At 36.5% G+C, this 17,175-nt stretch overlaps 1 protein-coding gene across 11 annotated transcripts in view; it reads left to right on the top strand.

The window, feature by feature from the left end:
• The window catches only part of CDK17 (cyclin dependent kinase 17), a 118,220-nt gene that overhangs the window by 61,823 nt on the left and 39,222 nt on the right, over nucleotides 1–17,175 (top strand). For 7 of the 11 annotated variants that reach the window (XM_054815424.1, XM_054815232.1, XM_054815325.1 and 4 more), the window contains 2 exons: nucleotides 1,973–2,011; nucleotides 11,833–11,997. In XM_054815424.1, coding sequence (XP_054671399.1) covers nucleotides 1,973–2,011; nucleotides 11,833–11,997 — 204 coding nt within the window. The remainder of the gene's footprint in view (nucleotides 1–1,972; nucleotides 2,012–11,832; nucleotides 11,998–17,175) is intronic. The other 4 variants (XM_054815511.1, XM_054815882.1, XM_054815602.1 and 1 more) reach the window with 1 other exon arrangement.

The raw sequence follows: 17,175 nt of genomic DNA, 5'->3' as shown, positions 1-17,175 counted from the left end.
AAACACAAATGTGCCCAGTTCGCAGGCTTTGGATCTGTCCTAAAGGAACTTAAAAAGCACAGCCTAGTAAATCAAAGGCAAGCTAATATCTTGATGTACAGAGAATCAAAGTCATGGATACAAACAGTCTTCAGAAAGTGGTTCTTCATATGTGGTTTATTTTCAACCGTTATTACATCATGAACTTGAGAAATGAGAATTGAAGGGTGTTGCAGCTGTTCTCATGCCAGAAGGCAAGGATAGACCCTGAACACTGAAGGCCTTTACAGCAAAATTTTTTTTTCATTGTTGTTGTCCAACTTTGTTTTATTTTTTTCTTCCTAGCAAATCACCCCTCTTGTCTCCTGTCACTCTATTCTGATGGCTGTGTTCACGGAAGGATTTGATTTTATACAAGCCAGCTTTTTCCCTTCCTGGAAAATGGCTGTGTTACTGGACCTTAGAGGTTGTAGAGGCTACATCCACAGAAAACCACATCTGTGCTGACCTGGGATCCACGCTCATCTCTATCTGATTTTCACATACATGTCCTGTAAAATCTTTATCAAGTTCTAGTTCAGCACTGCAATTCCAGGTGTAGATCATGTGCACATAGTATCAGGGACCTTTCTTCAGGGTCACCCTTTTAAAATAACCTGTCTTGTTCAGCCCTCTGGCACACATTTCCTTTCCCAGAACAATCGCCTTTGATTTCAAATAACTGCTGCTCCAATCCAGAGACCCACTTTGTCATTAGCTCCAGCCTTGAGTGGGTTGTTTGAAGATTTACTCTTAAAGAACAGTACTCCTAATGCAGAACAAATTGTCCCATTTGCAGTTCGCAGACATAAAAATAGATATGTAACTTTTAATTTCTTTGCAGTGCATTGATACCACTGAATCAGCTAACCTTTTGTATGCGATCCCATTTCATCCCATTTTCACAGCCTCCTTCATTGCGTGATGTCAGTACAACCTCAGTGTGCAGCACTCATCCATCAGCAGCAAAATGGGATTAGCAGGGATCAACCCATATTGTTCAACGCAGTAGCACAGAGCTGTTGCATTGAATGTAGAATAACCAACAGTTTTAGTTTTGGGTTTTTTGGAACACCATCAGATATTTAGTGAACAGAAACCTATATATAATTAAATCTGCCTTACAAATGATGTTCATCATAATTGGCTTCTGGGTGAGGAAGCAGCAAAATCAGCTGCTTAAACCATAAAAATAGAGGGACCAGTGAAATGCCTAATATCTGTCTGAAGCCTTATGAACTGTGGACTGTATGAAGTATACTTTGGGCTATTCTTTTATCTAAATGCAGCAGCTTTTCATGGTCTCTGTTTCAACATATAAAACCAATTAGTTGGCCATTTGTTGTTTATTTTTCATTTTGTCTTGATTCAAGCACACTAACAATGTGCCGGCTTGCTTTTCTAATTCTAGGTTTTACCTTAATATATGTATTCAGATTAATATTAAAAATACTAAATGGTAATTTGTAGCAGTTGACAACTAAATTTGCTCCTGAAATTTTTCTTTGCCTATGACATACTAATGAAATTTGGCTAGAAGTAACATCCAAATCATGCATATTTAAAGCCCAATTAACTGTAAAATTTATGCAAATACTTTAAATACATATGAATATGCTCCCTAATGAAAGCGAAAAATGTGGCCGTATTGTCTAATATTATAAAATACATTATCACAAGTTCTGAGCATGCTTTTAAGAAGAATTTCAAGATATATTCAAAAATACATCCACAGCTCTTGCACGTATCTTGGAAAGCCATTCTGTATTGCCAGTTTTTATTTTTATATTTAGATATATGCACATACATACTAAACCAAACAAGTGAGCTTCTGATAGAGATGGCTTAAGGAATTTTTAGAATAATTATCTCCATTTGGTCTGTTTTAGCTCGGTGATGTGATCATAGGATCCAGTTTCACAAACACTTGCATAATTTTTTTGTAATTTTACAGGTGTGAGTAATAATGGAAGGATCAGCTACAGTAAAGTGCGTAAGTGTTTTTTAGGTTTAAGGCCTTAATGACTAGTTATTACTCTGATAAGAGGAATGAATGTTTATAAAAATTGACACATTGCAGTACTGTCTCAGAACATCCAAATGTCTTTGTAGTTGTAGTCATTTCATATCATCTTCAGTACAGCTGAGAAACTCCCATTCCATCTGCTATGTGTGATTCCTTGAGTATGGAAGGAAAACAGTGTGTTGCAACATATTTTCAAGACAATATTCTTGAATTGAAAATATGAGCACAGAAATACTTACTGGTAATAAAACAAGACAATTTCTCTGTTGATACTGGAGGAAAGTATCAAAATAAAAATATTGGGGGGAGGGGGGAACAAAAAAATCCCCAGAAGTGCTAGAGCTCATTCTAAAGCTACAGATTGCTGCAAATAACTGGCAGTTTTCACAGCTAAATACTGAACCTTGTACTGTCCCTCACACCGTCCTGATGATGTTTTTATTATAGTCCGTATGTACCCTTCTGTGCTGTGGCATACATCAATTTTTCTTATTACTGTTCAGTATGGTTTCTCCATCCCACGTACCCTGTACAACATAGTGTTCTTTCTTCCCTTCTGTTTTAATTTGCTTCTTCCCACAAAACCTGGAGGCTCTATTCATGTGTGGAAGTGCTTATAAAGTCAAATGAGCATGAAAATTCAGTGCCTGAAAGTGTGCTGCAGAGACCTGTAGTCTTGGGGTGGGGGGGTTGTTGTCCTCTCATAAGCGTTTTCCTTGACAAGCAGAACGCAAATTTGGCAGGAGAACATGGTGCTTAGATGCAGAAGTGGACTCTGTAAATACACCAAATTTCTGCTAGCGTAGGCTCACCGATGGATATGTAGAGATTTGTTCTCAAATGGCATTCAGATGGACTTGTTAAGTACGTTAGAGTAAAATAGATGTAACTAGCCAACACCGTTATTTCTGAAAGTAGGGCAAAAAGGAGCCAGGTCCTCTGTTTCCTGATTTGATTGGCATTGTGGCCTCACAGATGTTTGCGTTGGGAGCTACAGGGTAGTTGTGTGTGGGAAGGCAAGGATGGAGGCCAGGGATGCTTGTATCTTGGCTACGATGCTGACTCACGTTGATTTAAATTGTACCTGACAGCGTTCTGAAGGATTTAGTGTAGTGCGATGCTTTCTGGAGTTACTCTTTTTAGAAGGAAGATAAGTAACTGATAGTGTGTCATGCATATGGGATAGGAGATATGGGACTAGCAGACTTGTGTTCCAATATGTGTTCTGATGACCAAAAGTGCTGTCTTGAGAATTATCTTTTAAACGGTATGAAATATATAAACCTCAAGGGCAGATACTCTTCTTTCAGTATTTCACATCTGGTTGTGATCGTCTTTGTCTCAGTACCTAGACCAAAGGCAAAACCTTACTGTATGTGAAGTCAACTTTGAAAGGCTTTTTGTAGTGCTTTTTAGATGTCTTGATCTCATTTTTTGCCTTGTGTCTTATCTCTTGGTTTTGTAGTTTGAACAAACTCCTTGGAAAAGTTTCTGTCCTTTCCATCCCAAATTTAAAAAAAAAAGAGTTTACAGGACATTACAGTGGCATTTTAATCATTGTGGTTCTTAATTTCTGGGAGAAACTGAGTTTCTTTAAGTTTCTGTCAGCACATTTCTTCAAATGTGCTACCAATATTTTTTGCCTTGTGTCTTCCAAGTGAAGAGCATTTGCTCTGGACATGACTGCTGTACTCAAATGGATTAATTTGGGAGGGAATCCCTTGAGGTTCTGCGAAGTTTTTAATATTGTAATAGTCAAGGTCTCATTTAATGAACAAACACAGTTTTATGTGGTTTCCAGTGGTTGCCCTAGTTTTAGGATGACTTAATATTTTCCTGGGTATCACATAATGGAGTCCAAGGAAGAAACCTCATAAAATAATGTATAAATATACAGTATTTTGTGCAATGCTCCTCATATAGCTCCCTGAGAGTACAGATATTGCAAATGTCTAACTACTTCAGATTATTTAAATATTTCTTCCATGGGAGCCATCACCTGCAATCAACTAATTTTACTGAGTGGGTCTGACAGCCTCACAGCAGTGTAATTAAATACTGTACAGTGCAGCATGCCAGCTCTAAGATGTCAGAAATTCACATGCCTACATTTTAGGATTTCTGAAGAAATAAAGGGCTTCTTGACAACAGCTTCTTCAGAAAAGCAGTTTGTTCAAAATATTTTGTATTGCAAGTCCAGAAAAAAAATTAAAATCAATCTTTATTGCCAACAGACATGTAAAAATTGAGTAACCCATAATAGGGCATACATTTAGATTAGTTAAATGAATGTGTAGTAGATGATGCCAAAATATGAGCAAGCTACACGACAGTAGCATTTGAGACAATGGATATAAATAGTTTTAAAAGGTTACTGTGATGGATCACAAGCTTCATGAATGCAGGGCTGTTTAGAGAATGAAGATTTAGTTTCACGTATGTAGACTTTTGACAATTCCCTATTCTCTGTTGAAATGGAAAAGAAAAAAAACAAAACCAAAACAACCTTGGAAGTTTTCTGGAGCAAGGATGAGGTCAAGGTGAGTGGAAAAAAAACTGCAGAGAGTCTTGTCCTATAAAAACCAGTAGCTGATTCTCAGGATGTTTAGTGAGATTTTGTTATAGTTGAGCCGATCCAAAAGTGGCGAGTGAAGTTCTGCCTCCATCCTTCTGTCAGCACTCGCACTCTGTGTGCCCCGTGATGGTCTAGTTCAAAAACCTAAATCAGAATTACACTTCTTTTTTCCTGGGGGAGGACCTTGAGCCACCTTTTTGGTAGCAGCAGTGAATTGTGGCAGGCTTGCTGTCACACAAAAGTTCATCCTTAGAATATGGAGAGAGTTGGGGTTGTTCAGCCTGGAGAAAAGGTGGCTCCGGGGAGATCTAATTGCGGCTTACCAGTTTCTGAAGGGGGCCTACAGGAAAGATGGTGAGGGACTGGTTATCAGGGAGTGTAGTGACAGGACAAGGGGTAATGGGTTCAAGCTGAAGGAGGGTCGATTTAGATTAGATGTTAGAAAGAAATGCTTTACTGTGAGGGTGGTGAGGCACTGGAACAGGTTGCCCAAAGAGGTTGTGGAGGCCCCATTCCTGGAAGTGTTCAAGGCCAGGTTGGATGGGGCTTTGGGCAACATGCTCTAGTGGAGGGTGTCCCTGCCCATGGCAGGGGGGTTGGAACTAGGTGATCTTTGAGGTCCCTTCCAACCCAGATCATTCTGTGATTCTGTGCCTGGGTTCAGTCCCCATTATATACCCAAATCAGAAATCATAAATGCTAGGTCTGCAAAATCTGTCTTACTTTGATTAGAAAAAGAATTCCTTTTGTGTACTTTATTTGTATGAAATTAAAATATATATATTTGTGTGGTTTCCATGTCCAGAATGGATAGTGGTTACTGAATAATACATTTTCTTGCAGACTTATTCAGCTCTATCAGAGATGCTTGATTTAAGGGAAAATGTCACCATGTATGACAGGTGATTTTGATTTTTTATTAAAGCTAGCTGAAGCAAATACTATTCCAAAATTTAGACAGTGAAATCTGAAAGCCAGCTTGGTCTCTTTATCACATAATAGAGATACTCATAGGACATAAAAAAAGAAAAAGAGGTAGTTGAGTATGTGGTATTAGATATTCATAAAATGTGGTTTAAAATGCATTTACATTCCTAATGAAAACACTTTCTTTCTTTAATCCACCAGCTGACTGACGTGTGACAGTATGTCAGTGTCTGAGGCCTTGCATAGAAATGCCAGGCAATTCTGCAGGCTCTCTGGAACTCAGATTAACTAAATCCAGTTAAGTAAATCCAGCACAGGAAAGAAAGTGGTAGTGTGACTCTTTGTTAAGAAAAATGGACAAGGAAAAGAAACATTGGGGATTTATTGAAAAATTGCCTAACTGGGGAGTAATTTCAGGTCAGGGTTTGTGGTTAATTTAAATTGCAGTTAAAGGAAAAAGAGGAGACATCTTTATAACCTCATAAAGTAGTTGGTTTTAACTAATTCCTCAGGCAAGCTTCTTGATTATGTACACTACTGTTCTACTTGACTTTGGCAGTTCTCATAATTATGAGATAAAATCAGGTCCACTTATGTTCAAGCATAAATATCTGTCACTTCACAACTGAAAGATTTCAGCGACTCATTTGAGTTATTTTCAGCTCTTTATGTTTATTAGCATTGGTGTTGGCATTATTTCAAACTTAGCATAGTAGTGGTACCTTCCTGGGTACTGTATTAAGTTCTTAAAATATAGGTGTATATTCTAAAACAGATCAACAACATGGTCTAGCAACTCTTATAACATTTGTAAGCCAGGCTTGTTGTATTTTAAACATTATTTTCTTTGAATGGTGGTGGTGTAGTTATTTTGCATTATGTCAATAATAGCGGAAGTTTGAATGATAGGATGCAAAAAATACAGGAAAATGAAATAAACCAGCAGCTCAGCTGCTGCCAGACTTGAAAATCAAGTAATACAATAGTGCAGTCACCATGCCTTGCCCAATTTTAAACCTTGCTGAAGATGCACATTTAGCAAGATAACATGGATGTGGCATTAAAAGAAAAGTGTGTGGGTGTATTTTACATTTAAAGACTAGATTTGCATGATAGCTTCGTAGTTCTGTAAGAAATTTAAGAATTGAGCTGACATTCCTTGAAAGATGAGTGAAAGATGAAATGTTCTGTAGCCAAAATAAGAAGATAATATAACAACAACTGACCAAACACAATTTAAAAAGAACAACTGAGAAGTCTCTCTTTCAGCTCACTTTCCATTTTTACAAATTTTATCAGCTTGGAGTTACAGATTACAGAGCAGAGTGAGGAAAGAGAACTAGACATTAATAATTAATAAGGCCCTCGCTGGAATGGTTGTGCCAGCATGAGTCAACATGCAAAAGCTGCCCAGGTGCTGCAGAAGTCTTGCTCCGTGAGGATGGCTGGAGATCTGCCTGGCTGTTCTCCGGTCTCTGAGGATGACATTTAGGGGCAAGTCTAAGATTAGATCCCAAAATATAACAGCATTTCTCCAGAGTACTGTACTAGTTTCTAGTGCAGAGACTTCCTGAACGAGGCAAGTCTCTGTGCAGTTAGTAACCCTGAGCAGATTTCTTGTTCAGTCTCCCTTTGAGTCTTGCAAACTTCTGATAGTCATCCTGTGGTGAGGACTTTCCACAGGCTGAGGGCTGTGAAGAACCGCTTCCGTGTGGCATGTGCAATCTGCCACAGTTTCTTTTTCAGTGACCCTCATTCTTGTGCTGGAGGGAGGTGGTGGTGGATGCAGCTGATTTCTAGGTGTCCTCTTCAGCCCTCCTATAAGTCTGTCGTTTGTATCATAGTTCTGCAGTTTTAATTTATTTGAGAGAGGAAGACCAGAACTGTTCATGATAATCAAAATGCAGTAGATCCATACACTTGCATAGTGATTTTCTGGTGTTTTTCTACTCCCCTCTTAATTTCTATCATTCATTTTGGCTGCGGCTGAGTATTAAACCAATAGCACCATGAAAATACCTACTGTGCTACTGGAAACCACTCCGTCATGTCAGCTAAACCTTTAAATGGTTACTGAGTTATATTTACCAAGTACAGTGACACTAACATAAGGAATGTTTGTGAGTTTTATATAGGGAAACATTTTTTTAAAGACAAACTGAACCTATAATCACAGAGATAAAATTATAAGAAGCAATTTATAGATGTATGTAATAAAGGCATTTAACTTTTACAGTTTTGAGTCCTCTTATTCAAGACCAGGCCGTTGCACTAAATCCACACCTTAAAAACTTCAGTGTTACCCTATAAATGTAGTGATTCAACATATTAATAATCCTCAAAAAAGTGAATTCAAGTGAATTAAATGAAATTGTAATTTTGGAAGAAGTACTTAGGGATATTTGGACAGAAGCAGTGAAATACTTCTTTCAAAAGCACTTTCTTCAAATCTTGTATCTCATAAATTCACAAAAATAATAATAAAGAGTCTTGTAAATTCATTTCCAGCAAGAGTTTGCTTGATCGTTTTCAATATTTGTTCCAGCTTTTAGCTGTTAACTGTCACGTTTGCAGGGAGGAAGCAGCACACAATGCAGAATTCATGTGAATGTTTCTTTAAAAGTTTCTAGCATATGATGTTGCAAACTTAACTCTGTATAACAAAAAATACTTTTCCAGACCACAAGTCTATATGTTATACCATCATAAAATGCCATACAATCCCTCCTTTTTGTAAACGAATGTGTACTAGGATTTAAAAAAAAAGTTGTAAGCAAGTACTATTAATACTTCTCTTAGAAGTATACTAGTAATCTGAGAGTTTTTTTGTAACCTTCATTTCATTGTCTGTCAGTAGTTACGCCTGTCCTACTGCATGACCTAAAGTGTTGCTAAATTTTGTAATAGGCTCCATAATTTAGAACAGTACTTACGACAGTGCGGGAAGGTAGTAGTTGCCTATGATGGCAAAAGTTATTTCTGTATAATTGGATCTTATTGTTAGGATATTTTAGGAATTTTGTTTTGAATTGTCAAACACATGCAAATCTACCAGTGCCATGAGGAAAACAACTTTTTTAAACAATCAGCTCTGTTCATCACACTGTCATGTTATTAATGAACATAGAACTCAATCTCTACTTAGTCATTCAGTGTATTCCTAAACTCTTTCCTTTTTTATGCGTTACACGGTTCGTGGAGATAGATGAATTTTAGCATGAGTAGACAAAAGCCATAACATACAAGGGAAATTATCAACTCTGTGCTCCGTGAATGCAGCTGTAGTCCACATGTCTGCATACACTCCAGTGTGGTTAATGCTACTGGAATCCTCAGCGACTGCAAATATACAGAGGTGGGTATGGGTGGCCAGGATGGCTGAGGCAGAGTTTTTCTTCCAGCCGTATGGCCCTGCCCCTTTCCTGTGCTGCCGTTGGTGCTTCTCCGACCTTTGTTGAGATCTATCCTGGCATCTTCAGTTCCTCATCAGGATGAGAAAAGTCATGTTTACTTTGATGCAGAATTTGCATTTTTGTGTGCAAGACAATACTCTTGCCATGGGAGATGCATTTTCAGTTACCAAGCATCAGTCTTGTCTCAGCACTTGCTCAAGCTTTAAGTTATCCTCCAAAGTGTAAGGCTACTGACATTAGTGGCAGAGCTAAAAAATATTTTAGTGATATTTAGCAGTACTACCAAAAAAGATCTGAGAAGTTTCTTCCTAGGTTTATTATTAGGGCTTTAAAACAAAACAAAAAACTGAGGGACTTTTGCTTTGCTTGGCGTAGCAGGGCTTGGTGGAAGGGAGGAGAGATTTATTTCCCAGAGTTTCCCAGAAAAAACATCTCTCTGAGTTTGCTCTCTTTTTTTAATAAAAATTTAGTTTTAGAAACAATTAAAATAACGTGGAATTCCATGCTTAATATATATTATTTATTGCTTAGTTAAGGAATACAGACTGAGTAGTAACTTTAAAATTATGCAAACTAGCCACTAAAACCCACCAAGCATTGTAGTTATAACCAGTGATGACTGTCTCAACAGAACAAACTAGGTACTCATCAGGTATTTGGATTTTCAGTGTTACCATTCATTTGTTGAGCACTGTGTTTAAACACAGTGTGAGGTTTTTAGTCTAGAAACTAGATCAAATTCAAATAAAAGATTAGTAAGAAAGTTGGAAAGCAGAAAGCAAATTTTTATATATAAAAAGCAAAAGCAGTAGTTGTGCTGTATGTGAACCTGTTTCCTGTCATGTGGAAGTAGTAATAGATTCTATTCAAAAATTGATGAGGAATTTGCTGCCTGCTGCCCTGGGATAAATTTGTTGTTGAAACCTCACAAGAAGGAAGCTGATACCACTCTTAAATCAAAAGGGATGATGCAATCTATTAGAAACAGAAATAAGGATTTGGGACAGACACATGCAGAGTTTTGAAGGTGAAGACACTGTTTGTGCTTCATGAACATACACACGGATGTATGGTGTATTTTTCCTCATGTTCTCCTGTTTGAAGCTGTGTTTATGAATGATGTTAACCGAAAGATGCAGGCAGGTTTGTAACAGTGCTGATGTGTCCTTTCATGTTCTATTTTCTGCCTGAAGCAATTTTTTTTGCATTTATTTTTTTCCTGCAGCAGCTGAGTAATACAGTGAGACAAAAAAATCACTTTTACTCATGCTTATATGCAAAAATTCCTTCTATAATTATTTTTTAAAGTCACCAGCCTGTCCTTGGATAGTTCTGTGTATTTCTGTCTTTCTGCTTCAGACCAATCATAATAATATATCCAAAAGGTTTTTCTACTTGTGGGGAGAGGAGGGAGTTCCCTTCAGGATCCTGTTTTCCTTAGGTTATTAGGTATTTGTTGCTGTTATTTTCCTTCACCACTGAAATTCTGCTTTCCATAAGTTCTTCTAGGTATATTATTCTTCTTCTCTTATTTTGGAAGGGAAAGCATTTTGAGGTCCCTGCATGTAAGAACGTAAGTCGGGGTGATGAAGTAGCATCCCAGACCGCTCCCTGTCCCAGCAGGCGTGAGTGAAACTCAGAGCAGATCCCAGCTGTGTTATGCCCTGGGAGCAGTGGCTCCAGAAACGCCTCAGAAGGTGCCAGTCCATTCAGTAGCACTCACGCTGCGGCCGCTCAATGCGTGGCTGCTGCCTTTTCTGTCTTCCGAATAGTAGCAAACCACATATATCTGTAATGGGAATAATAATCAAATGATGGAGAAAAAAAAAATTACTTGAATCTAAAGTGTTCTTTAGGCTTATCTTCTGGTCTTTTTCCTGGTACATAGCTGCCAGGTGACTCTGACCTCTGGGTATTTCTTCTTTAATTTTTTGTATGAATGACTTCATCAGTGGTTCTGATAAGTCCAGTTTTGTGACAATCAATACAAGTTGAGGTCTATTCTGCTTCTTGTTGGGGTAAAAAAAAGCTTCTGTGTTTTTTAGAGTTAAACTGCTTCTAGTGCCATGGCAATCCTTGAGTGTTAGTCCATGTGTGCAGAGTCAGGTTGCTGAGAGAACCCGAACACTCAGTTTCTCTGCATATTTGTATATAAGATTTTAAGATTTCTAACATTTCTAAATAATAATTTTTTAAAAATCTTACAATCCTGGTTTTAAGTCTAAGCACAGTGAACTGTCTGAGAGACAATCCAATAGAAAGCCAAAATAACTCATTGGAAACTTAATTATTTTGATATCCTTTAGGTTAATAACCTTAATTACGGCACGACAGCTCTGGTGGGTATAGACAGGTACGTTTCCTTGTAAGGACTTCCAGTAGTGAGACCTTGCTACTAGTGATCCTCAGAAATTTTGACAGAATATTTCCAAAGGCTTGTGGTTGAACTTGCTCATCATGTGAGTTGATGTAACAGCTGGTCTGTTTAAATTAAAGATGAAACATTGTGCAATAAGGCAAATTATTAATTCAGAACAAAATAATAATACTGATATTAAAAGCTACGTTCTGGTTTTATTCACATTTTTAGCCTGTATATTCAGGTCATTTACTGATCCAGCAGCAGAGTGACAGAATTTAATAAAATGAAATTTGAGTAATACTTAATGCTGTGTTTTGTATTAATTTGTTAATAGAGAAATGGCAGTAGTATGATGGTCTACTGTTAGTATGAAAGAGAATCTTACCAGAGTGGTGATTTCCTGTCTAGTAACTGGTTTTTTTCTTTTTTTCTTTTTTTTTCCCCTTCTGGCATGTTCCTGACACTCCTACTTGCTTGTGGGAATGAATATTTTGATCCTTGTGAATTGTAGAGCCTATTGTGAAGAATGGCAGGCCTCCAACGTCTCACAGCATGCACTCATTTCTCCACCAATACACAGGATCTTTCAAGAAGCCCCCTTTACGGAGACCACATAGCGTCATAGGGGGCAGCCTCGGCTCTTTCATGGCAATGCCCAGAAATGGGAGCAGATTAGGTAATTTACTACATTGTTTGTTTAAGTTCATTTTTCTATGAAGTATAATGTCTGTATTGATTCTTAGCAAGAGATATGGTTATTCTAATGCATTAATAACTCTCTGGGAATGCACTGATCTTTCTCTGGAGTTACTAGAGAAACTTGGTTTTAAGGTACTGAATGTGTCTTAAGATTTTCAGAAGAAAGCCATTACAAGAACACACAGAAGTCACCCATGAATTTTTGGCAAGTTGCAAAGTTACAAAAGTTACAAAATATTCTTTCTTAATACTTTGCAAGAAACGTGTGTGTCCATCTCAGTTAAGCATTGGTGAGAACTACAATAAATAGAATATGATAAAACCAGAAGATAATCATCCTATATTTGGAATTGAAAAAGAACTGGTCTGTTACTTAGACTTTTCATTATTATAAGAAAAAAAATTACTTTTTTCAGTGATAAATTAAGGCCACTCAACTATGATTACCTTTTTGTTATGGTCCCGAGCTATATTTGTGGTTCTGTGGGGCAAATAATTTATGAATTTTTTTTTTCTCTCCTTCACGTAATTTGTCATGTTGCTGCCTCCAGTCATCATTAATGTTTTATCCTCCTTTTATGTTATTTTAAATTATGCGTAATTAATTGATAGTAGAAAATGAGAGCAAGTCACAATTTAATTAGAATTTTATGAATTTTTCTGTCCTCCTTCAGAAGTGTGCAACAAACTGATCTCCTTCAAGATTAAGCTATGAGTATTCAAGATAGTAGTCAAGCCCCTTATGTACTCCTCTGCTGTAATATCACTCACCATATTCAAAACCTTGCCTTTTTACTGTTTGTGCTACCATGCAAACTGAAAAAAGATTTCTGTCCTCTTGAGTGGACTTTAGCAGCTGTGTATTCTGTATCACAGAAGAAAACAGGTTTTAGTGTGCACAGTTTGCTACCGTATTAATTCCTGATTTCACTCAAGTCCTATACACTTTTTTTTTCTTTTTTTGCCTAGCCAAGCTTTGCTTAAGTTGCCAAGACTCTAACAGGAAGACAAAGTTTAAAAAAATAAATCGTGTACTTAAAGAAATCTCTGATTAGGAATATTTAGGCTTTTATGGATTATTTGTCAAATCACATGTATATAAACTGTGTACAGGAACAGCAGAGATGTATACCTCTGTACTCTTGTTCTTGTGTGTTACCTTGGAAAATATTCTCTTGCATTTTTAAAAGTAAATTTACCAATAACTTATTCTTCTTCAAAATTTCACTATGAACTTCAGATCAGCTTTGAAAAAGGAAAATTGATAAACAGGTTTTGGTTTCTTTTAATGATTTTCCAGTTTTCTCAAAGCTTTATTTTTCACCTGAAAAAAATAATAATATATTAGTATTGCAGAAGAATTTTTTTCAAGTGATGAAGTTTTAAACAGCACTCAGAATTTTAATACATTAGTCTGTAGGAAGCGTTACAATAACATGTTTTAAACATTCCTGTAGAATTTGTAATTTTGTTGAAGTATTATGAAATAGATTTACTGAGTGTGTGTATGTATATGTTAAACACCTCTTTTTGCTTTGAATGCAATGATGCCATTAATGATGCCTTTTTTTTTTTACTCCTCATTTGATGAAAATTTAAGCTACTTGTACATGTTATCTAGTGGTTGATATGAGTACAAGCATATAGAAGCATAATTACTAATGCTTTTTCTGTTCCTTCTTTACATCTTTCTTCCTTTTGTTCCTGCCATATGAGAATGGTTATTACTCAGCACGATGCTGAGGTTTGCTGCGTTGGGATAATGACGTCAGAAATGAAATGGTCAAATATGCTACCTTACACGAGACTATTTTCTTCATTTTCTTCATTCATCCTCTTTTCTTTCCACTTTTTCCTCTATTCCAATGGTGGAAAAAATGCTATCAGAGAGATATTCTTGACATACCCCAAAATGATGGCTGCTAAAGGATGATTATTTGGTTTAAAAACAGATTAAAATGAGATATGCCACAGGTGCATCTTCATGCTGCTTGCTTTTGAACGAGATTATCAATATAAAAATTGGTTGAGGAGCCTAGGAGAGTTTTGGAGTTTTGTTTGCTTTCTGAGCACTGAACATGAGTTCCTGCTGTTGTGGTAACATGTAAAATCCCAAAATATTTTAAAAAGAATTTCTACTTGGAAACGTCCCTGTTAGCTTTAGGTTTTGTAAAATGTTTTATAAAGACAAAAATTCTGAACTGGTCTCTAAAAAGCGTGCCTTTGTTTAAAGTTTTGTAGTCATTTTTAATTTCATATTCAGTTATGATGATGATTTTAAGTAACATAGATGATTCTCAGGCCAAATTGTGACTGCGCCATGCCGCTGATGAGAATGAAGGTCTACTTGAGGGTTTTCTACACAGCTACACAGCTTCTAAAGTCTTGCACCTCCAGAAGCATTTAACTGCTGCAGTGCATGATGGAGCCAGAGCTAATAAACCCTTTTTTGGACCTGACCTGGCTAAGTGCAGAACCAACTTAGTTGTCCTTGATCCATATTTATATTACTGGCAGTACTGGAGAGACGCTTGGAATGTGCAAAGCCAACTGAAGCTGACCCTCCTGGTGAACCTCAGTAGCAGCCAGGGGAGAGTTTGTCCCTGCTTTTCCCAGTTGTGTTAATACAGTTTTCTTTCTGTGTCGTAAATATTGGAATTGAAAGCACTTAGATTTCCATACAGCTTTCATAGTTTGGTAACGTTAACAGCAAAGACAATTTCTCACTATGGCCTTCCTCGATTTGAGTCCTTATTAGTGAAACTAATCATGAAACATAGCCCCTTCATAGAAAAGTGCACCTTGGAAGGAATCCAGTGTGCAAGTCAGGTGACTATTTTTGTAATTTTTTGAAGTAAGATGGAAGGATCACGCAATCTGACTCACTACTGACTAGCTTGGGATATTTCTTTAGCTCACTTGGAGTTCTCATTTGCTGCCCTGTAGGTTCCCTGGATGAATTTCTTCCATGGTGCATTCCTCACAGCAGAAATGAGGACAGCCTTTTCTTTTAAATGTACTTCCATAGTTGTCCTGTTATATTGTAGACATCTACAGATTTTCATTATGTGGCTATACTGGGTATTTAATTAGATATGTAGAGTACATTAAAATAAATATCTGTGTAAGAGAATGGCTTGGGTATTCAGTGAGAGCAATTCAATAAATCATTGAACCGTTAAAACCTCTGAAGACCATGCAAGCTGGCTTTGGTGCAGGTGAATTTGCCTATAGCAGAGCTTAGTGAAATTGAGGAAATATTTTCATTATTTTCATCATTACTTAATCAAATATTGTCATCATGCACCTGTGCAAAATGATTAAAACAACTAGGTTAATGCCTTATTCCTGGGTTTATGCTATTCAAATAATGAACATAAGGCTCTACTAATGCCTTTTTAATTGAATGAAATAGGACACATTTATATTAGATGATAACACAGTCAAGATATTTTTAAAAAGCTTAAAAGTACTCCTGTTTAGAATATAATTAAAACATCTGCAAACCCTTATAGGTAGGAGCAGTTGGGTATTTAGCCCATCAGAAATCCAGGCATATGCTTAATGATACATTTTTGGATGCTACAGCCAGCATCCTGCTTAAAACCTTTTAAGGGTGTGTAGCTTATCCAGACTTAACAGAATTAATCATATCACATTAATATTCAAAATAGACTGACCATCATCTTATTTAAGTCTGAAATACTACATTTTTAGACTTGAATAGTACAGACCCACTTTGTCTTCATGTTCCTGATTTACAAAGAGCAGAATCTCCTTGCAGCTGCATTATCTGCCCCAAGTGTTACTAGTTCTTGAAATAGACCTTAGTTGTGTATTATTGCATAGGTGGTGGTCTTAGTAGAAGAATTATCTTTGTCAACTAGGATGCTCTTTGTAGTTCTGAGCGTTGCATTTTGAAATGTCCTTTTTTTAAATAATAATTTCATAATATGTACACTTTTGTGAATTGAACATTGTATTTTAAGATAAAGAAGTATTATAGTATCAATCACATGATTACCTAAATAAGTGTCAGTCATTTTTAAAAAGAAATTATGTAATTGCTCCATGCCTTAAAATACAGTACTACTTTAATTTTGTCAGTCTTATTTGTGAGGTTGCCCAGATAACTGTCTCTTGTCGAACTTCTCTAAAGAAATTAGACTTTGGGGCCAAATCAATGGGCTTGTACTAACATGAGGATCAATAAATGGGGGAACAATTGTCAGTAGCTGTTACACTTAATTTTACAAACAGAATCTTGAGAGCTGTAATTGCTAAAATTGATTACATGACCTCTCAGAAAAGTATTTTAAAAGAGAATCTTTATTAAAGAACTAATATGGTGAATATGCTGTTTACCAGACACAATAATGCTGGCATAACAGCTTTGTTGCAAATAATGTTTTCAATAATGTTTTTATATTATTAAAAATAATTTCCTATAGTTTGTTAGAAATTTTTAAAAAGACAACTATAAAGTCAGTACAGAGAGTAAGAGAGATTTCTTAGAGACTTGGCAAGAGAGTGTCACATTTTGTCTGCTTAGCTTAAGGTTAAGGCTGATCTTTAGGGACCACTTCTGAAAATATTTTCCTCTAGTTCAAACTACCATGCCTTTAGAAGCACTGATGAGTATTTACCTTGTTTGAAACCAGAAGATTGCTTCTTATTATGCAAGGAGTGCAGCTTATTTTTTTTCTTATTCAGTCCAAATCTGAGCATGACTTGCAGGGAAAATTCTGATGCAATGTGGATTTTTAATCAAAATCCAATTTAAATCTGCATTGCTGCTGGAAAATTTGCTTTGTGCATGAGATGCATGCTTAGTTTCTGTGTTTAATTACAGTACTTTGAGTTAAAATACATGGTGTCAATACCTTATGAGTTAATCGTTTTATATCCATTCTGTTTTCTGTAAAAGGAAATTCTTTGTACTGAGGAAGAATTTGATCCTTTGAAGTCTACATGATTCTATGTGAGCCAAACTAGACAAACATTTTAGAAGATGTGCTGATAACCAAATGTTAGCCTAAAGGCTTTTTTTCCTAGAAAATCCAGCTTCCTTGCTTGTTGATAGTGATAAAACTTGTGTTTTCTGTTTTTGTTTTGTTTTTTTAATTGCTGTATTGCTGTGCAAATGCTGAATATT

This window comes from Grus americana, chromosome 1, assembly GCF_028858705.1.
Source record: "Grus americana isolate bGruAme1 chromosome 1, bGruAme1.mat, whole genome shotgun sequence".
Taxonomy (NCBI): domain Eukaryota; kingdom Metazoa; phylum Chordata; class Aves; order Gruiformes; family Gruidae; genus Grus; species Grus americana.
This window is presented reverse-complemented; position numbering and strand designations above follow the sequence as displayed.